Below are 27075 nucleotides of genomic sequence, written 5' to 3' on the forward strand. Positions count from 1 at the left end.
TCGACAGGAGTGCTGAGGAGAGGGAGATGGCAGAGGAGCTTCCAAAGGGGCAACCAGAGGGCATGCGGACAGCACACTGATGGGCAGATGGACCGGGGTGCAGTATCAGAGTTCCAAAGTGCCCAGGCTTTTAGGGGCCAAGGACGTGTCTCTGTGGTAGAGAACTTGCCTTGCACAAATAAAGTCCTAGATTCCATCCTGAGTTTGTGTTGGCATGTTGTTAGATTAAAGGGAGAAAGCAAGATAAGACATCGAAATTTGAAATTTTTGTGCTTGGGTTTCAATTATACAATGATCAAATACCCATCCCTCCACCAGTGCCTATTGGTGGGAAATGGGCACTGGTGGAGGGATGGGTATTTGATCATTGTATAATTGAAACCCAAGCACAAAAATTTGTAAGTCTACAACTGTACCTCATGGTGTCTCTCTAATAAAAATTTAAAAAAAAAAGAAATTTGGAAGATGGGCCAGAGAAATAGAACAGTGGGTGGGGTGTTTGCCTTGCAAGCAGGTGGCTCAGTTTTGATCCCCTGTACTCCATATGGCCCTCTGAGCACTTCTAGAAGTGATCCCTGAGCACAGACCCAGGAGTAAGCCCTGAGCACTGCCAGGAGTGATGCCTGAGCACTCCTGGGTGTGGGCCCCCCAAAATAATCAAATCAAATAAATTTGAAGACAGCCCCACTGGCATGATGTTTGAAATTGAGATTCTCAAACAAAGAATGTCCTCTAGGAGAAAGTCCAAGGCCAAGGCCCATCATGCCAGCTGGCAAGAGGGTGCAGGAGTATGGCATGGGGGAGAGGGAGCAGAAGGGGCAGTCAGTCAGGAGGTGGTGGGGAGCAGGAGCCAAGATGCAGCCCCCTGAGCTGGAAGAAGTAGAAAGAACCTCAGAAATGAGAAGTAGAAACAACCTCAGAAATCAGACCTGGGAAGGGTCTGATTCACCATCTGGGAATCACCTGCAATCTGTTTCTAAGAAATACAAGGCCAGGAAACTCATCCAGGGAACCATGCACCCAGGCTGTATCCCAGGTACTTCCTGGCCCTGCCCTGGTGGTCCCTGCTACTCCGGGGCCTGAGCAGCACCACATCTAGGGCCTTGGCATTGATCCACAGGCCCAGCTGACTGAGGAGCAGCCCCCAGACCCTCTGAGCACCATTTAAGTGCTCACACACACACATACACAAATTACAATTGCATCCTTTTTGGTCTTATAAAATAGTTCATTCATGGAAGCAGTGACTATTCCTTGAATAGCACGGCCTAGATGCTGTGGCAAGTATCTAGGCATCCATGCTACGAGTATATGGATAAAGAAAAGATACTTCTGCTCCCTCTGGAGCTGTTCATCAAAGCAGGGAGATCATTCATAGGTGATGCTGAGCGCCTGCAGGGAAAGAAACGAGGGTGGTGGGAAACAAAGGGTCCACAGATAAGCAGGGAGGGTTTCTCTGAGGAGGTGAGGTGGAATCCAAAACCAGACTCCCGAGAAAGCGCAGTGGCCTAAGGAGGCAAGGGAGAAGGTACCAGGCAGAGGAAGCAGCAGAGGCGAAGGCTCTGGGTGGTGGTCCAGACCGTTCCCCTTGGCTGTCCTCCCCGCCCAGTCCCGCTGACGGACTGTGCACCTGCCTCCCCCCAGGTGACTGTGGAGGAGCGGATACAGCTGCAGCAGCAGACCATCCGGGTCCTACAGGAGCAGCAGGAGGAGCAGAAACACGGGTTCGAAGAGGAGATCCTGGAGTACAAGGAGCAGATCAAGCAGCACTCACAGACTATCGTGAACCTGGAGGAGAGGCTCCACCGGGTGGTGGAGCACCACAGGAAGATCGAAGACGAGATTGCCACGCTGAAGGAAGCGGAGCTGGGTGGGTCTGAGGAAGGGCCAAGGGCATGAGGGCGCCTTCCTACAAGTCAGGGAGGAGAAGGGGCCTGCGCTGATGGCCAAGCTCATTCAGCATCTGCTTTCCCCACAAAGCTCGGGGCTCTTGAGGCCCAGGCTAAGCAGAGTCACGAGCTGAGCCAGGCAGACACACAGGCTTTAGGGCTGCTGGAATCTTGCACCTGGAATGTCCTGGGCAGGACCTGTCCCCGGCTCTTTCTGCTGTCCATCTCTGGACTCTGGCGCTTTCAAACGCGCCTGGGATTTGTCTCAGAAAGATAAGCCTGCAGAGAGGCCTGGGGAGAGTGCGAAGGGCTCTGGAAGCTGCAGGAGGTTTCACCTCCAGCAAGGTCAACACCTTCCAAGCATCAGCTACAGCCCAGCTGCCCCCAGCCCCACCCGGGAGCCCTCCCAAAGTGAACAGAGACACCCCACAGGGCTGAAAGGGACTTCTGAGATGAGAGCTCATATTCTCCCTCAGTGACCAAAGGGCTATCACCTAATCACCTGAGACTAGTGTAAATTCTGGTCACAGAAAAAGGAAGAGAGAAGGCAGGACCCAGTGAGCCACTGGAGGCCACCCCCATCCAGACCCCCAGACTCTATCCTAGCCGATCAGCCTCTGCCATCTCTGTCCCACCTGTTTCCTGGGCTGGAGTTTACACCTTGGCGAACCTCAGGAAAAGGTGCATGAGCTCACAGGTGGAGGAAGCCCCAGCCTGGGACACAAAACACATGGCGGATCCCCATAGAGGACGAGGGCTGCAGCTGCCAGGGGTCATGTGCATGGGGAGGGAGGTGACTGTGCCCATAAGCCACAGGGGCACGACAGGACCCCTCATATAGGGATGGTTCATGATGCTCGCTCGTCCCTCCCATTCAGCCCAGAAGGAAGGAGCACAGCCGACTCTTCCACTGGCTCCTTCACCGAAGAACAGCCCCGCTGACGAAGCAAGGTACAATCCGGCAATGTAAGTATTCCCCCAGGGCAAGGGAGCACCAGAGAAAGCCCCTCTCTGACCACCCCCATCAACATCACAAACGGAGGCCAGCAGGGCTGGAGGTGGTGGGTGTCCTTTCTGTTCTGTGCTGTTAGAGGGTCTCCATCTCTTTAGCGAGTCAGCATGGGGCAAGTACCATAGGAGGGCTTCCCTTCTGTCCTCGTTGGCACGCTCCAGCGAGGTGACCTTAGCTTCCTTGTCTGTGAACTGAGCAGGCACGGGCCAGGCACATGGAGGTCACCCTTGGGAAGGGCTTGGTCATGCTCCGATGGCCTGTTTCCTCAGCCGCTGCCCAAGGCAGAGGCCATCCCCAGGAACCATGTACAGACAGCTGAGGGCCCATCTGTGGACACCATGGGTGAACTGGGGTCTCAGAAGGTTTCTAAAGGGAAGGGGCTTGACCAGATGAGCTGAAGACTCTTCCCAGTCCCGACATCTGCTCCTTCCTTGAACATCAAGATGCTGACAGTTTCCTGAGAAACATGACCTCTGGGTGGGAAAGATCCAGAAAGTCACGGCCCAGCAGAACATAACCATGCAGGTGCTGAGGATCTGGTTGTGGGTGCTCATGCCACTGGAATTTACTAAATGTCACTGGGGTTTACTCCAGAAAGACAAAGACACCCAACCTCCTGATCCGAAACTCTCAAAGAAAAAAAAAAGGCACAAAAACAAGTAGCCAGGACCTGGAGACAATTGGGGCTCCAGCACTCCTCCACCACCTCTCCAGCTCCTCGACACCTTGGATTGCTCAAGTTTCCTCCTCAGATAGGAAGTGGGGGCGGGGAGGGTTGGCGAGGGGGCAAGACCACAACCACAGATATATGCGTATACGGTATTCCCATCCCGAAGATCCTTGTGACATGCAACCTGCCAGTAGTTTGCTTTCTTGCATACTAAACACACGTTCAGCCTTCCTAAAGAAGGATAAAAGCTATATGAGTAGATCCTGGATTTGTGAAGCCTGTGAAGTCAAACGAAGTGACCTCATTACCTGCCCAAAGAGTAAAGCTCTGGAATGCCCTACTGTGCACGCCAGTCCCCAGCACATACGTGCACAGACTATGCCTGTCCCAGATCTGCACCCCATTTTCTTCCCACTTCTTCACCCCGTGGTTCCTTGGAGCCCCGTGCTCCTGGGACTCCCAGCACTGGGTGCAGCCATCCTCCTTGTTGGCCACCCAGAACCTTTTGAAAGCCAAGAGATCCTGCCCCCTGAGGCCTGGGGGGTGGGGGAGGAGCGGGCCTCCCTCACCCTCCCAGGTACTCCAGGGTAATCTGGGTCCTCAGGTCCACACTGCCACAAACCATCCGTGAACACCTTTGCTCCACTCCCAGCCTCTCTCTCATCAGGGCTTAGGGAAACTGGTAAGCACACAGCAGTAGAATTGTCCTCTCTCCTTCCTCATCCTCAAACATCCCCAAGTGGACCAAAGAATATTCTTCTGGGGCCTCAGAGTTAGCACAGCGGGTAGAATATTTTGCCGCTCCCCCCCCCCCACGGCTCCCCCCACACACAGAGCCCACAGAATCTGTTTCATCACCAGTATTGCACATAGTTTCCCTGGCACTGCCATGAGTAATCCCAGAGTGTGGAGCTGGGAGTAAGCCCTGAGCACTAGCCTCATGTCAGATACCATTTTTCCAAAATGAAGAGTGAGAAAGAAAAAATGAGAGAAAGAAGAAAGGAAGGAAAGAAAGAAGGAAAGAAAGTGAAAGAAAAAAGGAGGAAGGAAAAGAAGAGGGAGGGAGGGAGGGAGGGAGGAGAAGGGAGGGAAGAAGAGAAGAAAAGGAGGAGGGAGGGAGGAGAGGGAGAGGAGAGGAGAGGGGAGGGAAGGAAGGAGAAGGGGGAAGAAGAAAGGAAGGAAAGAAGGAAGAATAGGAAGAAAAGAAGAAGAAGAAGAAGAAGAAGAAGAAGAAGAAGAAGAAGAAGGAGAAGAAGAAGGAGAAAGAAGGAAGAAGAAGAAGGAGAAGAAGAGGGAGGAGAGGAGGAGGAGGAGGAGGAGGAAAGGAGGGAGGAGGTGCAGAGAGCTAGTACAGAAGTCTTTTGCCTTGTATGCCGTCAAAACTAGTTAAAACCCTGGCACTACATAGAAGGGTGAAGTTCTGGCCTTACTTATAACTGAGCTCATTTCAACCCCCAGCATGAGACATGGTCAGGGTCACTTCTGAGTACAGAACCAAGAAAAAAAAACTCTGAGTACTACCAGGGGTGGCATAAGACTTCCTTCCAAAAAAAAAAAAAACTGAGTAGTCAGAGAGTAGGGCATTTGCCTTGCACGCAGCCAATATTGCCAACCTGAGTTCGATTCCTCCACTCCTCTCGGAGAGCCCGGCAAGCTACCGAGAGTATCTCGTCCGCACAGCAAAGCCTGGCAAGCTACCCGAGACGTATTCGATATGCCAAACACAGTAACAAGTCTCACAATGTTACTGGGCCCGCTTGAGCAAATTGATGAAGAATGGGAGGACAGTGACAGTGACAGATTAATTAAAGAATTTTAAAAAAGATGGACTCTTGTTTCCAGTGTCCTTACCTGATTCAGAGTCACTTTGCCTTTCTTCTTGGTCCTGTCTAGGTGCTTGGGGCCACCACAGAGATGAAATGAGGAGAACTAACCAACTGACTTTGCCTGTTTTTGTGAATTTCAGAGAAGATTTATTCGCTGCTCAGAAGGAAATCCTGTCTCAGCAGGACATGATCATGAGGCTGAGGCAAGATCTGAGCGAGGCCCACAGCCGAATGTCAGACCTGAAAGGTGTGTGCGACTGTTGTGTCCTGTCCACAGCTCAGCTCGAAAATGCACCATGTACTTGAGTCACAATGGAAAGGTTGGGGGCTTGGGGGGAACGGAAAGCTCTGGTGGTCAGTCCCTGTCATCTGCTTTCTCTTATGGTCAAGGTCCTTGTTAGTGTCAGCTAGAGCTACGTCCTGTGTGTGCACCGTTTCCACAGAACCATTTCTAGGAGTCCCACAGAGGCGGCCTCAGAGCACTCAGCCTCTGCACTGAAATGCTGTTTTAGCGGCCAGCTGGGGATGTGGCTCAGTGCTAGATCACTTGCTTTTTTGCATGTGTGAAGCCCCAGGGCCCTCCAAGAGGGAGTCCTGAGCACAGAGCCAGGAGTAATCTTTTAGCACCATCAGATGTGACAGTCCCCACCACCACTACCAACCCCCACAAAAAAAACAAACAAACAGAAAACAAAATACATATTTGTGGAAGGGGGAAACAGGATCACCTTTGGGTTTTTACCAAAATTTATCTCTGGAAGCCAAGGTTCAGAGATTGATTGTAGGTCCACCCGGGCCAGGCCACCCTCCACTGGCCTCAAACTCAGGACTTCCGGGGCCTGGGGAGCATCTTTTGTATTTCCCCCCTTCTGAGCTCAGTCACCAGCAGCACCCCAGCTTCCTGGGGTGAGGAGCACCCCAGAGGCTTCTGAAGCAAAGAAGGGTAGAGGAGAGAATGCCAGACTCCCTTCCCTTCTGGGCAGACAGACTTGGCTAACTATTCTGAGTTGGCTCTTTCTTCGGGCTTCTTGGAAATGTCTTTCCTGTCCCTAGTTTCCCTTGTCCCAGAGGGCAGAGGGCAAAGGGCAGAGACAGGCAGGATGGTGAGAGTCCACAGCACTGGGGAAGGAGAGGGAGGATGAGGAATGTCCTTCCTAGCCTACTGGCCCTCTCAAGCCCTGTGCCTCCCCAGACCGATCATTGGCATTCATCTCCCCACCCCAGTTCAAGGAGGAGTAAACTTTCATTCTTAGGTGTGGGGACTGCGAGGCTCTGAGGACACTCAAGAACAAGCAGAGGAGGGGCTGGATCAATAGTACAGCGGGTAGGGTATTTGCCTTGCATGCAGCGGACCCAGGTTCAATCCCTGGCATCCCATATGGTCCCCCAAGCACCACCAGGAGTAATTCCTCAGTGCAGAGCCAGGAGTAACACCTGAGCATCTCTGGGTGTGACTAAAAAAAAAAAAAGCAGAGGATTGACCCAGAATGGGCTCTGCTACTTACCCGTCCCGTGACCTTAGGCACGTTCCTTGCCCTCTCCAAGCCCCAGTTTCAGAATTCATGAAGTTGGCCGTGTTGACAGCTACCACCTTGTAGAGTCGCTTCCAAGATTCGGGGGGGAATTGTGGGTGTCTCAGGGCTAGTTCCCAGAAGTGGACCCTGAGACCACATCCCACTGAAGGTATTCACCTGAGAGGTAACCCCGGGAACTCTCAGTGGAGAGGGAGTTCCGGCAGAAGATGGGGGAGGGCAAGGAGAACTGTTGTCAATGGTCAGGGTTGGGGGTAGGTACTTCATTCCTTACCAGGAATGCTGGGGCCTGTGGTGGGGTTCTTGTTGCCTATCTGCAAATTGGGTCATATCCTCCTTCCCCACCGTCACTGCTCAGAGCCTTGCACCTGGAGGACACAGGAGCAGAGAAGTCACTTCCTCCCCACCCAAAAAAGGCCTCAGATGACCTCTAGGCCAACAGCTGCAGAAGCAGGTGGCTGAACGTCAGCCAGGGTAACCCAAAATGCCACAGGCATATTGGCAGGACCCTGCCCAGGGTGTCTGCTCACCTTCCATTATGGGAGCAAGACCCCACAAGCCTCATGGTGCCCATGTACCCTAAAAACTAATGGTGGCATGGTGTGGCAGTCGCTGGCAAAAACCCAAGCAGACCACTGGCTGTTAGTAAAGAAAGTTCTGGAGAATTCTGGAATGGCCTGATCTGGCCTGCCATGTCCAGTGACAGGGCCGCAGGGAGACCCCCTCACCAGCTTTTCTGTCACACACACACAGGGGAGCTGAACGAGAAGCAAAAGATGGAACTGGAGTTAAATGTGGCTTTGGTCCAGCAGCAAAGCCTTGAGTTGAAAACGCTCAAGGAAAAGACGAAGCAGATGACCAACCTGGTAGAAAAGAAGGACAGGGAGCTGCGGAGCCTTAAGGAGGCACTCAGGTACGTGGGACGGTCTGCTTGGCGTGGGGTTGCCCAGGCACCACACCCCCCCCCCCACCTGCTTGAGGAGCAGAGAGAAGGGGTTGTAGCAAATGGCAGTGTGAAGCATTGAATGAGTGAATGGAAGAGAAAATGAATGATGTGTCCTCATTGGGGGGCAGCCCTGTCAATTAAAACAGGACTTTGCTTAGTTCTCTGTTTCTCTGGCATTCCTGCCCAATAATCCTGATGGCATATCTCAGTTTAAATACCACTTCCTCCAAGTCTCCCTTCAAAGCCCTTCCCACTCTGCCTGAACTCCTGAACCTTCCACTTCCTCGCACCACCAGGCTGTGCTGAATTGCCTGAACTGCCTGCCTGCCAACTGAAGACAAGGGTTTATAGCCCTGCCAGGTGCCATCCAAATACAAAACAAACCAATAAAGGTCTATGAAGATAATGCAGGTGTATTTACACACACACACACACACACACACACACACTGCCCCAGCATCACACTGTTGCTGACAGAGAAGAGAACTTATTTATTGAACAGATAAGTAGCCTGGATAGGTCAGAAGTCAGCTTCACATACATAACTTACCTTTGTTTTTTTTTTTTTGGTTGTGTGTGTGTGTGTGTTTAATTTTTTATTTATTGAATCACCATGAGAACAGTCACAAAGTCTTTCAGTTTAAGTCTCGGTCAGTCATACAATGATCAAACACCCATCCCTTCACCAGTGTACATTTTCTACCACCAAGAACCCCACGTACCCCCCACCCCTCCCCCTGCCTGTGTAGCAGATTTCCACTTTACTCTCTCTCTACATTGATCATATTCAATATTATGACAAATGACCCACCATTATTATTTGGAATTTTCCCCAACAATCAGACCTGCCAAAAAGACATCATTAGATAATTTGTTTTCTATTGCTGATTATGAAGAGCATATGATATCGTGCAGCCACGTGATTTTGGATTTCTGATATTCTAGTAATAAATCTGGAGGGAATAACTTAACTTTGTCCTGTGGATTATTCTGAAAGTATACCCGAGCTTGCATTTTCCACCCCTAGTTTATCCATCTCTTAACATCAGAATAATGTTTGGAGGGCAAGTAGATAGCTCAGGAGCTGAGCGTATGTATGGGGGCGGTCAGAGCACCACCCCAGGCATAGCCCCCAAACACTAACAAACTAACAGCAAACTAACAGCATCCCTTTCCCCCCAAAAAAGAGAAAGCTATGTTTTCCTCCAAAAAGAGAGTAAAGTCGATTTCTCATGCCTACCCTATAGTAGCTTCAGGAGCCTCATAGCTCATGGCCAAGGTGGTTAAAGAGCAGATTTCAACCCAGGCTCCTGGACTCAGGGCTAGCTGCCTCCAGGCCCAGCCCCATGACCAGGGACAGACAGCAGTGTGCCTCTTTCCTGGTCTGTAAGGAAGAGGGGGGACATTCCCCCAAATTCTGGGATTGTTTGGAGAAAGAGGAGGGCTGGCATCTAGAAGTGCCAGAAACTGAAGCCCTGCAAGAAACATTGCCACCCTGGGTGGCACCCAGGCCCAGCATAAGAAGCAAGGACAGTGGGCTCGCCCAGGCAAGGACAGACTGCTGCCCAGGCTGCAGCCCCTCACACCCCCCCGCAACAGATTTCAGGATTCTGAGGCAGGGGAGCCTCAGTTTCCTTTGAAGAAAACTCCTTGGGACAGGGAGATGCCTCCCCCCTACCTCTCGGGAGTAGTCCCAGCACTGCCCTTGTGGCCGCAGCGGCCCCAGGACCAAACCATCAGACCCACATTGTGGGAGTAACCCCACCCCCTCCCCAAACCGCTTCACTACTGGTGTGGTCCTCATTTTTTTAAAAAACAGGGCTCCCTTTCCTGCTCTGCCAGAGGGGCGGGCCGGGGGGGGCAACAAAGAGGGGTACTCCCAAAATAGCATCGTCCCAGCCAGCCTTCTGCCCAGTGACCCATCCTTTCTGCCCTAGAACCTCCCAGAGCAAATTGCAGCTGCACAAGGAGAAGGACCAGAAGACTCGGGGAGGGGCCAAGATGTGCGACATCTCTGTGCAGATAGAACCAATCCATGACACCTCCATGAGCAGCCAAGAGGTGAGAACCCGCCCACTCAAGCCCCCAAGGATGCATCAAAAAGAGCCCACCAATTGCTTTTAAAATATTTCTTTGGGGAGCTGGTGGGTTTGGGACCACACCCTGCAGTGCTCAGGGGTCACTCCTAGTGATACTCAGGGTACTCTGATGCCAGGGATCAAACCAAGGTTGCCCACATGCAAGGCAAGTGTCTTAAACCCTGTACTGTCTCTCTTCACGTCCCCCCTACAAATCATTTTATTCTAAGCCCCCAGACTAGTTCATCTGTATAAATGAAAGGCATCAGCCCTGCCTCTCTGACCACTGGACTAACCCCGAAATCACAGCTTAGCAGTTGGCCATGCCACCTGGACAACATTGCTCCTGGGGGGTCCCCTGTATATTGGGTTTTGGAGATGTTTTTAAAATAATAATAGTAACATATAGGGGCCAGAGCAGCCATTGTACAGTGGGTAGGGATGGCTGACCCTGCAACACAGCTGACCCAAGTTTGATTCCTGGTGTCTCATATAGTTCCCCGAGCCCCACCCAACAGTGATGCCTGAGTACAGAGCCAGGAGTAGCCCCTCAGTACTGCCAGGTGTGTCCCATAAGCAAACAAACAAAGAAGTAAGTCATGGATTCTTATATTTTTCCATCTATTTAATGGCCAAACTGGCAGGCTACCGAATGTAACCTGCCCACACGGCAGAGTCTGGCAAACTCCCTGTGGCGTACACAATATGCCAAATACCAGTAACAATGTTGGGTCTCATTCTCCTAAAGAGCCTTGAATATAGCACTTTCTTAAAAATCTCAGGGCTAGGATGAAGGAGACGTTACTGGGGCCTGCTCGAGGCAATCAATGAATAACAGGATGGTCGTGATTCGTCGTGATTTAATGGCCAGCTTTCAAGTCAGTCTATAAGATCTGGCTTATTCTTTGAAATGCTGCATCATGTGCGAGCATTGATGCTCCCTACTAGAGGACAGTTGGGGCATCTCTGCTCTTCTATCAGGCTAGAATGTCCTCCTCCACTTCCTGAGATCCGCAACTGCTGCACCCAGAGACCACCCCAAACTGTACGTTCCAGGGTGCCCAGGCAGTCTCTCGGTGGCTTCTCTCAGAGTGCCGATGCCAGCAGCCTTGCCGGCCTGCACATTCCAACCACGCACCCATGGGACAGGGGCCTGCGCAAATGCAGCCTCGACCAGGCCACCCTCCCAGGATGTACTCCTGTCCTGTCCCCAAGACAGGAGCTATGGCATTCCCCGGCATCTCTGGTTGGCCAGCTGTGTGGGGCAGTGGTTCCTGGAGGCCCTCGATTCCTGGAGTCCACGGATATCCTTTCCCCTCTGCTAAGGAAACCAGAGCGTGGAGACTCTCTATAACGGATGTAAATTTTCACTTGGAAACAGGGCCAAATGGGTCAGCTTGCTTTCCTATTTTTCTAAGCAGCCTTTCCCTTGCCAAGCCACAGCGAGCCAGGGCTGCACACAGCTAGAGTAAAGGACTGAGGACTCAGCAGCCCCACCGGCGGCCCTCGGCTCCCATCCCTGTCCAGAGCTCTGGGACACATATCTCCTTATTCCGGTGACTGGGAGCAGTGGCTGCCAGGAGTTTCCTGCCCCTGAGCCCCATGGACCAGGAGTGGGCCTCCCACCTGTGGGAATCCCAGACCCTGGCTGGTTCCCTGCATCGCCCACTGTTGAGCGCCTTAGGGGAGGATGCGCCAGGTGCTTGGCCACCCGAGACTTGCTCCTGCTCCCCATGGATTTGCTGGACTGAATCTCGCTTGGATTGTTTGTCTCTGGTACGAGGCAGGACTCATTGAGGAGGATGGGGGAAGCAAGTTGTAAGATCAAAGAGAAAAATTACTTGTTCCTTCTCAGAATGCTTTTCTACACGCAGGCTACTTCCTGCTTTCCGAGCCAGAGTGGGTCAGAGGGCTTCGGAGTTGTATGAGAAAGAATCTTCATCTTCTCGAAATAAACAAATTCCCAGGAGAGCCATGAGTCAGGGTCACAATTGAGGCATACTCTGCCGGCTGAGGAGAGCTGTCACTGAGCCTGATGTGGAGGCCGCCTCACCCCCAAATGCAGTAGCTCCTGCGCTCTTCCCCACAGTCCTGTGTATATGCACACACATGCATTCACACACATACGCACATTCACACATGTACACACACACGCACATACACACACACACACATAATCACGCACACTCTCAATCAATCCCACACTCATATATTCTCTCTCCTCTATCTCCTCTCTCTCTCTCTTCCTCTCTTTCTCCCTCTCTCCTTTCTCCTCTCTCCTCTCTCTTTGCGTGTTTCTTCCCAGGGCAGACACTTCAGAAGGGCATGACTGGGGATGCAGAGATGGTACAAGGGTCAAGGAACATACCTAGCATATAACCAACCCCAGTTCAATCACCAGCACCACATAGTCCCCCACCATCGTTGAGTAGAGCCCTGGAGTCCCCTGAACACTTCCAGGGTGTGAGTGTGACCTGTGTCCTCAGGCCCTCACACTAAACCAGAGTGCAGTGGTTAGCTGGTAATGGCCTCAGGGCTTCCTGAGCACCACTGAGGCTCCCTGATGAGAGAAAGAGAGAAAGAGAGAGAGACAGAGACAGAGACAGAGACAGAAAGAAGAAGCAGTAACCATATACACAACCTGTAAGCAGGATAGAACCTGGGTTGGCATCAATCAAGGTCTTGGTAAGGGTGGAACACCCCCTTTCTGGGCTGCTGAGCCCTGATACAAGCCCTCTAGCTGGGGCCCGCTCCTGAAGGCTCTAGCTTCTGACCCCAGTTCATTCAAGCTCTGTGTTGCTTCGACATCACCAGTGCCCAGCACTGTGCCAGACCCAGACACTTAGCAGTCTATAGCAAAAACTTCTTTCTTACAAAGCCAACATCTGAACAGAGAAACGTGACCCATGAAATTAATATGGAACAAGATATCATGAGCATTCTGGGCAAATATGTACAGAATTCAGGGAGGAAAGGAATAGAGGTGAAGACAAGCAGAGGCAGGGCGGAAAGTGGCTCTTTGGGATCAGGTGGTCAGAGGCTCTCCTTGAGAAGACTTGAAGCAGAGTCTAAAGAAATAAAGAGGAAGTCAGAATGCCTACAGCAGGTAGGGCATTTGACTTGCATATGGAGGACCCAGGCTCAATCCCCAGCATCCCATATGGTCCCCTGAGCACCGCCAGGAGTGATTCCTGAGTGCAGAGTCAGGAATAACCCCGGGCATCACCAGGTGTGACCCAAAAAGAAAAAAAAAAAGTAAAGAAATGAGTGGCGGGAACATGAGGTGGCAAGATCAGGAGGAAGGAAACCTGCATTCTTTCCCATCTCAAAGGGGTGCATAACCCTTAAAAGATGAAGGAAACCTTTCCTTGCCTGTCTCTTTCATAAACCCAACTCTATGTTGCTAGTATTGGTTGGAGCAGATACAGAACATTTTCACTGTATGCATAGAAAGTTCTGTGCATATCATTGTCCTAGGCTCTGAGATTTTCAAAGAAAGGTTCTCCTTCCCCCAGACAGCAAAGAGACCATCTATCTAATTCCCCCTGATACATATTAGACAGCGATCCTTATGAGTTTAGGAAAGAATGTCTCTCATCTCAAAATACCCCGCCTGGAGTAGAATTTGATGTCATTGTTTATAAGAGGCCAAAAAAGAGAAGAAATGGAAAACTAAGCTTAGAAGAAAAAATTATACGTAGAGGACCGGACTGTAGTTAAACATTTGCCTTGTAAGGCCCTTGGTTAGATTCTTTGCACCCCAAAAAGAGGAAAGAGAAGAGGAGAGGAAGAGAGGGGAGTGGGGAGGAGAGATGAGAGGAGGGGAGGGGAGGGAGAGGAGGGGAGGGGAAGGGGAAAACAATGGAAGGGGGAGGGGAGGGGGAGTAGAGAAGAGAGGATGGGAGGGGAGGAGAGAAGACAGGAAGGGAGGGGGAAAGGGGAGAGGAGAGGAGAGGAGACATGGGGAAGGAATATAAAGATCTTTCATTTATAGTAATACTAAGTGGGTAGGAAAGTTGGAAACTTTCCTAGATGTGACTTTATGTTTGAAAAATGTTAATCCCTTCTCTGCCGAAGCCCCTTATGATATTTTCCAAGGTGCTAGATGACAGGTCTCTGCCACCCCTGAATTTTTCACATTTCTCGCCATGTAAGGGCGATGTTCCAGTCCCTACTAAAATGCTTTGTGTGCACCATTCTGGCCACAGGAGCAGGCCTTCAGTGACCTCGGGGCCAAGTGCAGAGGGTCGCGGCATGAAGAAGTCATTCAGCGTCAGAAAAAAGCCTTATCTGATCTTCGTGCACGAATTAAAGAGCTTGAGAAGTCCTATATACCAGGTCAGTTTCCTCCTGCCTGCTCCCCCGATCTGTGCTCACAATGTGAGTGTTGCAGGCTCTAGGAAGGGTTCACTTCGGGCACTAACCAATCTTCCAGGACCACAAGCTTTTATCTTCCTATGTCATGACTGGCAGGATGTTGTAAGACATGCTCCCAGAGTCAAGGGCCGGCTTTTATATTAGATAAGATTTCATAGAAAAGGTGAAGGACCACATTGTCCTTCCTTCTCTTATTTGCTGTAGCCACAGTAGAAGCATTGTCAAGTGTCCACATTGAGGAGCTGCCTAGAATATCCCCGGCTCAGGTCACCTTCAGTGTCTCAGCATTGACCCTTGAGGCTGACACCAGTCCTTAGCTGTGTGACCTTGGATAATTTCAGTAAACAGTAGCTCGAGTCATTTCATGCAGTAATATCTTCCTAAGCCTCCCTTTTGAGTCTAAATTATTTCTCTCCTAGATCATAAAGACCAACAGAATGAATCACTTCGAGATTCAAAGGCTCTCAGGATGGAAAACAGTGTCCAGAAATTATTGGATGCAAAACCTGACTTGCCAACTCTCTCAAGAATAGAAATCCGAGCAGTAAACAAAGCAAGTTTGCCTTTGCCATGACTGGCATGTGGGAGTGGGCGGGCCTGAGAGAGACACGAACAGGGTTTCCTAGTTCAGCCATGCATATCAGTGGTTTGGATCAAATCCTCCCCGAGGCGTTAGCATCTGTACCCCTGGTCAGTGGTCCAGTGTTTGAATAGAAATACAGTCATTATTTAGTTTGTAAAACCTAAGTGAGCAATGATACAGAGCTTGACATTGGGCTAGATCAATTTCCGGTAGACTCATGTGTAACACTCTATAAAAAAAAAATACTCGGCAGGCTAATATAAAACATTGCCTAAGTCACTTTTCTTTCTCTGTAAGCTGAAATTTATGAAGAGCAAAAACTACCAAAAGAAAGGAAGCCCGAGAGACAATATGAGTTCAAGAGCCTGGAGACCGGTGTGCAAACCCCAGCTCTGTAAACTATGTGGCCATAGGTAGATCCTGAACCTGTTGGGGATTCCAGTTCCCAAATGTAAAATGATGATGGAGAAATCACAGGAGATCATTGGGCAAAGTGCTTATTCCAGTGTCTAGTCAGAGGTTCCCAAACTTATTTGACTTAACATCCCCCTTTCAAGGAAAATTATTTCGCACAGCACCCCCCACCTCCCATCCCCAAACTCTACCTTCTTTAAACAGGCAGAAAGTGGGTCACAGTTTAACTTGAGACTACTTACCACTCTCCAGGGGTTGGTATTGCTCGCTTTGGGAAATACTGGACTGCTTAACAATAAATACTTCATCAATGATAGCTACTGAGGACTAAGGAGGCGGCTCTTTGGTCAGGCATATGTGAGACCCTGGGTTTGATCCTGAGAGCCCACACAAAAGAAAATATAGATAAATGAATATTAACTATTATTTTTAAGTAGCATTAAATATTTAAGAAAGCCTTCCTCTCTTTGGATACATTGTTTTATTGGCTAGTATTTTCAGAATCAATTTGACTTTTGAGTTGAAGCATTTTGATTGTTAAATATCCCTGTATCCTAAGTGGACGTTTGTTTGGACATTCCATGGACATGTGACACGTTATTCCTCAACATATAGTGTCTTAATTTTGGGTTGTAGAAATTCACAATAAAATAATAATACCTCTCTCCCCCCCCCCCCCTCTCTCTCTTTTTAAAATTCAGTCTCAAATTGGTCTTGTCAACCCAGAATCCAACCTGCTCCTGGAAAAATTAGGGAAAACGGATATGGCTGAAGCTTTGGATCTCAGTGAAAAGCTGGTATGTTCCCTCTTTTTCCCACCCTGGGTCTTCTGTTATAAGCATTAACCACAGCCTAGTTTAACTGCTTGCCAATCTGACACCCCTATTTAGCTAATATAACATCTCTACATGGCTGGAGCGATAGCATAGTGGGTAGGGCATTTGCCTTGCATGTGGCCAAGCCAGGTTCGATTTCTCTGTTCCCCTCAGAGAGCCCAGCAAGCTACCAAGAGTATCCTGCCCGCAAGGCAGAGCCTGGCAAAGCTCCTCGTGGCATATTTGATATGCCAAAAACAGTAACGAGTCTCGCAATGGAGACGTTACTGGTGCCTCCCAAGCAAATCGATGAACAATGGGAGAACAGTGCTACGGGACAGTGCTACAACAGCTCTGCAAGGCACATTCACCCTCCCAGTATTGCTCAGAAAGATCAGGGTCAAGTTTCTTGAAAAAAACCTGGGTAGTTCAAATGAATGTTTATCTCTGTTGTCATTTTTCCCCCCTCATTCTCAGTGTAAATGGACGTGGAGGGCAGGGATGAAAGTTTCACTCAAATTCCAGGGAGCACCAATTTTCAAATGTGTTGTTCCCTGCAATTTGCCACAAATGATGTGAAACAGAACTAGCCATTTGCCTCCTTAAGGCCCAGCCATGGTCTCCCGCTGAGCCTCTGACTGCACCACCCTTTCCTTGCAGTACATGGACATGAGCAGAACTTTGGGCTGTCTGATGAACATCAAGGATATGTCAGGTCATGTCTCCATAAAATTCCTCTCCGCAAAAGAGAGGGAGAGGGTCAACCAGCTACGACAAAGGGACCTCGATCTGGTGTTTGATAAAATCACCCAAATGAAGAGCCGGCTGGAGAGAAAAGAGGAGATTTTGAGAGGATACGAGAAGGACATTGAACAGCTCAGGTATGGCCTGTGTCTTGGGGGAAAGACCCAGGCCTCTCTCCTTCCCAGCTTCCGCCTGGGGGTTACCTCCAGGATAGCTGCAGTCACCTAGAAGCAGGGCAGAGGGACAGAGGCCTGGGTGTGAAATAACAATATTGAGGTGGGGAGTGAGGGGAAATCAGAGGGAAGATGACGAGACAAGACTGGGGGAGCAGCCACGGAAGCGCTCTGTTGCTTCTTTCTGAATTCCCTGAACGGATAAGCTGCACCTTTGATGAATATCTCTGTATTCTAAGTGGACATTAGCTTGGACATTCCATGGACACGTGCTACCTTATTCCTCAGTATCCATATCATGCTTTAATTCATAGTGACTCTTTCACATTTGGAGTCCTTTTCATAGTTCATCGTATTTCCAGTGGATATCTCTGGGATCTCTCCTTCCCTCTCTGGGAATTAGGAGGAGGCCACTCGCATGTCCTCTGCCAACCTCATGCCACACCTATTCAGCCAATCAGCTATTCATTCTGCCCCTGACACCAAATCTTTGTCAGACCACTAAGTTAGCCATCATAAGTACCTTAAGACTCTCCTTGTTTGGGAATATGGATGGTAAGTGCAAAAGAAGAAGGGAAAGAGCTTGTCTCTCATGTACGCTCAGGCAAAGCAAAGTGTCCGTTCAGATGTACCAGTCACAGGTGGCCAAGCTGGAGGACGACATCTATAAGGAGGCCGAGGAAAAGGCGCTGCTGAAGGAGGCCCTGGAGCGCATGGAACAGCAGCTGTACCAGGAGAAGAGGATCAACAGGGCCATCAGGCAGCAGAAGGTGAAAGGTCCCTGCTTGAAGCACAGCCTCTGAGGCCACACCTTCGCTCCCTTTAGCAGCGGCAAAGTAAGGTCCCAGGGGGTCTGGGAATGCTCAAGGCCCATTTCTCCTTGCGCTGAGATCCAAGGTGGCAGAACAGCATTTAGCATCAGACAGACCCAGGTGTCTATGCCCTCACTCTACCTACTGTGTAAACTTCCGGCAAATTCCTTAAGCTCTCTGAGACTTACTTGTGTCTGTCTTCTTTTTAAGGTGAGATCTGCTGTTTTTCTTTTTTCTGATTCTGCCGGATGCTAGGGATGAATAGATGAATGAGTGCTCCCTAAGAATAGCAATTTGAGTTCACTCAAATTGGTGGAACATAGAGTAGACAACCAATAAATATTTGGTGAATTACAGCGTGATGGATGGTTGGATGAATGGGTATGGAGTGAATAGATGATTGGGTAGGTAGATGGATGGAATGATGGTTGGATGGGTGAGTGACTGATGAATAGATGGATATTATGGATGGATGGGTGAGTGGATGGATGACAGATGGATGAATGGATACTGGTTACATGGATGAACAGGCAGATGTGGGTGGTAAACAGCCTTGAAGAATATAGCCATTAGAGCAGAACAGACCAGTAAAAAGTTACTTCTGGGCTGATTTAATGGAGTACTCTGTCTAAAGGAAGCTCTGGGTACTATGATCTTGGGAAGGACATTTTTTTTTGTGGCATCTACTAGGACCAGGTTTCACCCATGCTCTGCAGTCATGCTCAGGTTCATTGCCTCTGTCAGTTCTGTCTTGTTGGGACAATGATCCCCACTTTACAGATGAAGAAACTAAGCCTCAGAGTGTTGAGAGACTTGCCAAAGTTCACAGAGTAGCTGTAAGTAGAGCCGGTGTCTGGTCAGATCTCTCTGGCCCTCAGTTCCTATCTCTCTGCTTGACTCAGTCCCCTTTTACTGTTTTATGGCTTGTGTATTTGTGCATGTATGTTTGCATGTGTGTACCTATAGGGTATACATGTTTCTGGTGGTCTTTCATACGTAACTATGCACACATATGTGTTGGGTGTGTTTGCTAGTATATATTTGTGTTTGTGTGTTTGTATGTAAACCTGAGGATTTACATAAATCAGGCTTTATCAGACTGCACAGTCTCTAAAGTCAAACCACAGAGGCTTGGAGAATGGTGTCCTAGATGAGTTCTTCAGAAGTCTGCCCTCCATCCTGCAAACCTCCCTTTTGAGATAACAGACTTCCCTAGCTTGTAGCTCTGATGGGAAAGTGGTCATTCTGCTCTGAGGGAGCCCCAAATGCGGTGTTTCTTGAATTCCCTGCCCTGAATTAAACATCACAGGCCTCTGTCTGCACATGCCCTGGAGTTGCCTTAAGGGGAGGGCAGTTACAGCCACCAAGCAAGGCCAGGCAGAGCTGGGTCAGTGACAGAGCTCTGATGTTTCTTTTGACGTACCATTAAGAGCAGTCACCCCTTTCTGAGATGCATCCCACCCGTACCCAAGGCTTGGCAGGCCAGACCTCAAAGCAGAGACACCAGGCCACAAAATGAGACAGCAAAGTTTCCCCAAAAGGCCATTGTCATCCTATGCTGGCACAAAGAGCAAGAAACCTGAGGATTTACATAAATCAGGCTTTATATGCATTATTCATGGGATGCCTCATTCTCACACAATGCAGGGACTGTGCCAGTCTGTTTGGCACTAGACACCCTTTCATGGGGGAGTCAAAATGGCCAAGTTGAACCTGTATCCGGGTCCCCAAGAGAACTAGATCTGGGAGCTTTGCAATGCACAGGATTCACAATTCAGGGACAGTCTCAGGACTACTACAGTTACGATCACTCTGCATGAATGTGTTATTTAGTGAATGCTATCCAAGCGACAATATTGGCTGTGCGCTATACAGGGTTTATCTTTTTTCCAAAACCCTCTAGAGATCTGGGTTGGGCCCATGTAAGAGATGGGGAAACTGAGGTTGACAAAGGTCATGTTACCTGGCTGCTCAGCAGCACAGGCTTCCCACCCAGACTCAGCCCTTCCCAGCCCACCTACCCCTTTCTGCACCTCCCTCTCCAGGTCCTCCCCCACTCATCCTGTTCTCCATTGACCTTGGGTCAATTTGCCATTCATGTTGTCAGAAATACCTGTTTGTCATGGGGGCAGAGGAGAAGACGGTCAGTTTTACAGTTTCACTGGTCATAGGGAACTTGCTTGCATACATCTGTCTTGACATCAGTTCTTTCCAAGGAGAATGTTGCCCTTTTCAGAATTTGGAAGACTTCCTTTTTCTAAGCTTTACACCTATTTTCCCAGAGATGCTTCTCTCCCTCTCTCTCCCCCACCCCATATGAAATGTCGTAAAGATGAGATGGCTGAAGCATTTGGAGATGAAATTATTCACCTTGAACTTCAGAACTACCACCCCCCTCCAAACAAATGTAGTTTGTAGTTGTAGTGTTCTAATGTCGTTTCATCAAGTGGAACTTTCCAGAAATAAAAGTCATACTTCCTTACAACCCCTGGCTATTAAAATGTGCTGGATTCTTTTTGGGGGGTTGGGGGGTTATAGAGTCAGTTTATTTAGACTCTACTTTGCTCCAATTTGTACGCCACAATCCAAATGAGAACAAAAACCTTCAGTGCCCCCAAAGACCTGCTTTCCATAGTCAAAATAATATTAGGTCCTGACTCTCTGGGGGATGTTACAGCGGAAGCTTTGACTCACTTAGCAAAGGTCGAAAGGAGGAAGTTGGGGCAATTGTTTTACTAACATGTTTCAAGTGAATAGAATAGGTGTCAGTTCCTGTCTGAACATTGGTTAAGCCTGGATGTTAAGAATAAGAAAAACAGGTTGAAAGAATCGATTTCTGGCCCTGATCACATTATCAAGTTGAACAATTAACTTTTCAGACAGTCTAGGTCTAGATTTCTTTGTCTCAACCTAATGTTCTCTTTTTAATGGCTCCCTCCTTCTTCTCTTACACTCCTATCTCACTTGATGGCATCATTACATATGGAATATTTGCAGAATTGCAGATGTTTAGTTTATATCATGGGAAAGATTTATATATACTTTTAAAAATCCGGTACACGAATAAAGTTCATTTAACAAAAAATGTGCTGGATTTTAAAGTATGGGGCATTCCAGGAGAACCCTATGACCAGGAGAACCACCCGTCTCATGGATATGTGATGCTGTGAGTCCCTGGCCCTCTTGCTTGGTGACAAATGATCATGACTGTGTCCCCATTGTGCTCAGTCCAGTCCACTTCTCACTTTGTTAGGTGAGGCCACCATGTCTTCCCAGAGCTCAGAGACAGACCTTGGCATCAAACAAATTGCAATCAAGCCCCAACCCCTGACCCTAAGTGACTTGACCTCTATCTGTTCTGGATCCTCAACAGCCACCCAAAGCAGGAACATGCCCAGCTCCTTGGTGCCAGTGGGAAGGGTAAATGACATCACATCTGTGGTGCATGGCATAGAGCAAGCGCAGTTACTGTGGGGGAGAGAGAAGGCAACTCATGGCTGCTGGTGGCTGTTTTCTCATGGCTTTCAAAGTGCTTCCTGCCAGCCGACCTACACAGAGAGACAGGCACTGGCACGCTTTTCTGTCCACCCAACGCCAGCCAGCCACGTTTCTTTTCTTTTTTCCTGCAACCCTCTTCTGTGTGGTGAATACAGACAGGGCTACAGCCAAGAAAAGGCCTAGGGGTGTGTGTGTGTGTGTGTGTGTGTGTGTGTGTGTGTGTGTGTGTGTGTATGGTGTGTATGATTTTGTGTGTTGGTGGGTGTTGGAGAGCAGAGTGTGGTTTGTGTGTGTCTTCAGGCTGGGGTTTTCACTAGGAAACATTGACGTGTACAGAAATCGCCCTTTGAGGAGCCTTTTCTTGGTCCCCTCAGTCCAGCTTCAGTTGTGAAAAACTGTGAAATAGTTTGTCTGCTTCCGGCCACCAGCCAATCAAATCCAAGCTTCGAGGTCAGGGAGGTGGGGGGACACAGCTTTGCTGAGGGGTTTCAGGACCCCCAGGCCTAGTTTACACAGTTGCCTGTAAGACGAGAATAAAAAATGGCACCTGACTGGTAGCATTGGCATAGGCAAGTACATGTAGGCAAGCCTCAGTGCAAAGGATCTCTCTCAACATGTGAATACTCTTACACCAGCATCCTTACTGTCACTGTATTCGACTTGCTATTTTCCAGGCTGTTCTTGGCTCCAGGTAACCTCAAGCTCCTAGTCTCCTTTCCATTCTGTCTGTTCTTGAGGAATGAGTTGAAATTAGTCAATGTTGTATACGGTGAGACTAAGAAAGGGTGGTCTTGGGGAGGTGGTACCCTCCAGCCTATGCACAGAAAAGGAAGTAAAATGTGATTTAGGGTCAGGCCGGATACAGTGGAAGGTGGCAAAAGAGAAGGACTCTCACTTAGCCCCTGTTCCATCTCCTACCCCCCAGTTCCAATGAAAGCCAGTTAGTCTCCTAGAGACTAGAGATTTGTCCCAGAGTGGAACTGGTAGGGCTCTAAACATTCTTGCTCACCTACTATTTCTACTCAGGAACGTTTAGAGGATGGAGAACAAAGGAAAGAATCAGCATTTTGCAGCTGTTTCCACAAAGAGAAAATGAGACAGGTATGAAGGGGTCCCTGGTCTTGCAGCTGGACCCAACATAGAAACAATAAATTCCAAGGATAAGAACTTGTAGGGTGTAAATACCTTTGTCTGCTGCCCCAGGACCAGTATCAATAATACACAGCATACCCTCAGACTTCCCTCACCCTACCCCACCCCACTTCCTTATCTGCAATCTGAACAAAAGACCAGCAAGCATCCACCCCAGTATCTTGCAAGAGGAAACAGACAGAGGCAGGAGAGGGAGAAAGTGTAATGGTGGGAGGAGGGGAGAAAGGAGGAGGAAGGGCAACCATCCCAAGCCCCAAATAACTGGGGGACTTGGAAAAAGGTCATAAGAAAAGGAAAAAAGGAAGTGGGGAGTTCAGGAACCAGTTCCCTAAGAATAAAATAAGGAATGGGAAAAGGAGAAGTGGATACAAAATGGAGCTTAATAAGGATGAAAGTGTCATTTGTAAGAGCCTTCTCACCTGCTAAGGAAGGAGAAGTTACTTGGATCAAAACTTCCTGATAGCCAGTGGGAAGTGGAGATCCCAGTTTGGTCCAGAATTTATGGTATCCAAAAGATGTGATGAAAGTGAGACTGAAAAGTATTCATAGGCCAAAGATGATACTGGATTTTCTCCTTAAAGGAGACATTGTTGATGTCTTAGAAACAGCATCCCTAAGAATAGCAGTGGGAAGTTGGTTAGGCCATGTCTGAGAACAGCTCTTTTTTTTTTTTTTTATTAGTGAAACACCATGAGGTACAGTTGTAGATTTACAAATTTTTGTGCTTGGATCTCGGTCATACCACGATCAAATACCCATCCCTCCACCAGTGCCCATTTTCCACCACCAGGATAATATCCCTCCCCCCCCCCCCATCCTCCCATCCCCCCATCCCCCCCTGCCACTGTGGCAGGGCATTCCCTTTTGTTTTCTCTCTCCTCCTGGGTGTTGTGATCAGCCAAAGAGGCATTGAGTGGCGAACATGTTCAGTCCAGTCTACTTTCAACCTGCATCTCCCCTCCTGGGAGGATCTTCCAAACACCCTCCACTTGGTGTTCCCCTTTCTATCTGAATTGTCCTTTCCCCTAGAATACCCAGCTGGCCTCTAAGTTATGGAGTAATTCTCCTGGTGTTGCTCTCAGCTATTCTTGGGTAGAGAACAGCTCTTAAGACAGACCAGTGTCATCACATCCTATTGAGCTCAGAAAAGTTGGAGAAAAGCAGTTGTGCAGTTGCTCAGCTGTCCACTGATGGAATTCATCACAAAATATATTTTTGAGCAGTGTTCAGGCTGTAATTCCCTGGAATCTTTGGGTTCCCTAGAAGGGTGTCACATCTCTCAATACTGAGAGTGCAGCTGTTTATTAAATACAGATCCATATGTCTTCCTGCACACTCAGTCTAGAGTCAGCTTCCTCTTTTGAGAATGGAAGGGATTTATAACCACCTGTACCTCTCTCTCAAAAGGCACCTAACTCATTTACTCTATGAGTCTTGACACTGCCCAATAGGGTTGATAGAGTGAAGGTTGAAAGCAATATGTTAAGTTTGCATTTCAGATAAATAGCAAACAATTATCTAGTCCACTATTATCCCAAATGTTGCATGAGATACACACTAAAAATTTATTAAATGTTATTCTGAAATTCCAGTTAACTGGGCCCCCTCTGTTTTATCTGGTGTATCTGTCAACACCTACACTGAGCATCAACTTGATGCCACAGGGAAAGGTTCTAAAGCAGATATCACAGACAGCCCACACATGTATTTCATTGGTTTGTGGTTTTTTTTAAGTGGAATTTATAGATAGAAAACTTTCATGGAATATTCTAGATTGAGACTTCTCTGGTAAATTTGAGGGAGTTGGAGACACTGGGACTGTAATCTCAGAAGCTGTCCCTCTGGGGCTCTTAGAATCACTAGACCTGTGTGTTTGCTGCCCCCCATACTCTTTTCACCCACTTTTGTTATTTCCCCGGCCCTTCTGGGCTTCAGGCTGGTGACCCAAGAGGATGCTAAGGGGACTCTGGTAATGTTCCCTTCCTGAGACTATAGTCAGAGTGTCCATCTAGGGGGAGGCCTCAGCTCCCTCAATCCCAGGGTTACAGAAAACTTCAGGTTTGCACTGATACTGGCTGTGTGATCCAAATAGGCCCCATAGTTCTCAGACCAGGAGATTAGTCTCCATAACCTTAGTCCTGCCTGGGCCTTTGGGATGTTTACACAGACTCACCCTGGACCTATAGAGTCTCTTACACTGCCCGGGGCAGATTTGCTTCCGCCTAATGCATATTTGTTCCTCAAGAAGAGTACAGTGTTCCCTGCAGGGCCCTCAGCTGACCAACCTCCTCCTCTCTGACTCCCCTAGAATCTGATACAGAGACCCCCCCCAAGAGGCTCTGCAGGACAAGGTGCAATTGCCCAAAAACCATTCCTTCTTCAGCAGATCCACATTCTCACAGCCCCCCGCCCCCTAGGAAGACCCAAAAGCTATTAGAAATGGGCTGCATCTGAAAATTGGGGGAAATCCATTTTATCTCATCGAAAAGGCAAAGAAGAACATAAACTAAATTTTATAATATTCTTTCTGTATTAAAGAGACGAATTGTTGTAGAGATGGCGAAGAACAAGACACTGAGCTCAAAAATCCAGGTGAGCCAGAAAAAGCAGAGAGAAGAGAATAGGAGGTCAGCAGGAAACCCATGGGCAATGTACCACATCAGTTATGTCCTGAGCATTAGATCGGTGCCAGGCACAAAGCTAACCTTCTGCATGAGTTGGTTGGTTTGACCCTCGCAACACAACAAGGTGGATCTTGTTCATATCCCTAGTTAACAAACAAGGTGTCTGAGGCTTGGAAGCTTTCAGTTGTCCAGAACCCCACAGCTAAGTAGAAGAGCCAAAATTCAATGTACGTCTGATTCTGGAGGTGGGGGTCAGGGGGCATCTTTCTGGATGAATCCTTCAAGTAAGAAGCCTGATCAATTTAGGTGAGCTTTCAAAAAAGCCTCCTCTAGAATATGTCTTTAAGAGTTGAGAATCTAGACTGTGGTGTCTTAAGCATGTTGAAACCCTGACATTCACAAGTCAGCCCTGGAACGGGTAGAGTCCCACCCTCCGTTCTCACTTGGCACAACGTAGAGGTGAGCTCTCTCTCACGCTCGCTCTCACTCGCTTTCAGGAAGCTTGCAAGCCAGACACATTTGGGTTGAATAAGAGAGGTGATATATATGAGTTTAAGAAAAAGTTCGCCATCATTTTGCAAGAAAATTATCATTGGGGGAAAAAAATCAATACATCCAAGGTATATTTGTGGAAAACGAGAGAACTCTTTTTAACTGATGCCTTTGTTCTAAAGTCAGGTGGTTAATACCCAGTAGGATGTTAAGAGAACAGATCCTGAGGTGGAGAGGCCTTTTCCACCCTGAAATGGGAATTCATGGGAGACTTATCTTTTCTTTGAACATAAATACCAGCCAGAACTGCCCTACTCTAGGTGTCGTCTGAGGACCACTTAATAGGACAAGGGAAAGATGGGGATGGATCCAGGAGGTTGTTAGGTCATGTGGTTCTCTGAAGGGAGAAGCTCCCTGGAATTGTGGGTACCTCTTGCCTTAACAGAATGGAGACAGATGGTGGTGATTCAACTCAGAGCAAAGAGTGAGTTTCCAGTATATGTTACCAGCCAGAGCTTGAAGGTTTGGTATCTAGGAGCTTTTCCATCCAAAAAGGTTTGTCCCAGTTTCCTTGCCCAGGAGAGTGTGAGGGCTCCTTCCTCTGTAGTGGGCTTGGAGTCCTTTGATGATGGCAATGGTGTGATCCCCTCATGAGGAAAAGCACTGTAGCACTGTCCTCCTGTTGTTCATCGATTTGCTCGAGTGGGCACCAGTATCGTCTCCATTGTGAGACTTGTTACTCTTTTTTGGCATATCAAATATGCCACGGGGAGCTTGCCAGGCTCTGCCATGTGGGCAGGATACTCTCTGTAGCTTGCCGGGCTCTCCAAGAGGTACAGAGGAATCGAACCCGGGTCAATCGCGTGCAAGGAAAATACCGTACCTGCTGAGGAAACGACAAACTGGTAAAATCTGTTCTTTCCATCTTCCCTGATCTCATTCCCAGGCAGCTTCCCGAGGGCATCACGGCATCTCCTTTCCTTTAAAAAAAAAATAATAACAAACATGCAGTTTTGTTTTATGTCTTCTAAATGCCAATCGTCAACTTTCTGTTTCCCACTGAAGCAAACAGTCTTCTTTATTTGTCTGCTGGTTATATGCTGAAAGGAAATGCTTCTACTTAGTAAGAATGCACTGAGTACCTAGCTGAGGCCACAGACTGTGCTCAGCCACACAAAATAGACTCTGACCTTCATTCACTTAACTAATATTTTATTCAGAGTCTACGGGTAACAGGCACCATCTATGTGTAGAGTTTCAGTCACAAAATCTCAGTAGGGACAGTATCACCCCAGAAAAGACTGCCATTCTTTTTTTGACCCAGAAAGTACAGCTGCACATACAGTGCTCTCTCCAACATCCTTGGAGGTGTGGGCATCAGGACAAAAGATTGAAAGTGCCTTATGATGAGGTGATAATCAATTAAAAGGTGGAGAAA

General features: G+C 48.6%; 1 protein-coding gene across 1 annotated transcript in view; it reads left to right on the forward strand.

Annotated features, from left to right (window-relative positions):
* FHAD1 (forkhead associated phosphopeptide binding domain 1) overlaps positions 1 to 27075 on the forward strand; it is a 118990-nt gene that overhangs the window by 88958 nt on the left and 2957 nt on the right. Inside the window, exons 22-32 of the mRNA XM_056122915.1 lie at positions 1645 to 1874; positions 5538 to 5644; positions 7683 to 7842; positions 9813 to 9936; positions 14162 to 14291; positions 14750 to 14874; positions 16029 to 16124; positions 16803 to 17023; positions 17664 to 17829; positions 22396 to 22470; positions 25060 to 25113. Of these exons, the coding sequence (XP_055978890.1) occupies positions 1645 to 1874; positions 5538 to 5644; positions 7683 to 7842; positions 9813 to 9936; positions 14162 to 14291; positions 14750 to 14874; positions 16029 to 16124; positions 16803 to 17023; positions 17664 to 17829; positions 22396 to 22470; positions 25060 to 25113 (1488 nt within the window). The remainder of the gene's footprint in view (positions 1 to 1644; positions 1875 to 5537; positions 5645 to 7682; positions 7843 to 9812; positions 9937 to 14161; positions 14292 to 14749; positions 14875 to 16028; positions 16125 to 16802; positions 17024 to 17663; positions 17830 to 22395; positions 22471 to 25059; positions 25114 to 27075) is intronic.

The sequence above is a fragment of the Sorex fumeus genome, unplaced genomic scaffold (genome assembly GCF_029834395.1).
Source record: "Sorex fumeus unplaced genomic scaffold, SorFum_2.1 ptg000047l, whole genome shotgun sequence".
Lineage (NCBI taxonomy): Eukaryota > Metazoa > Chordata > Mammalia > Eulipotyphla > Soricidae > Sorex > Sorex fumeus.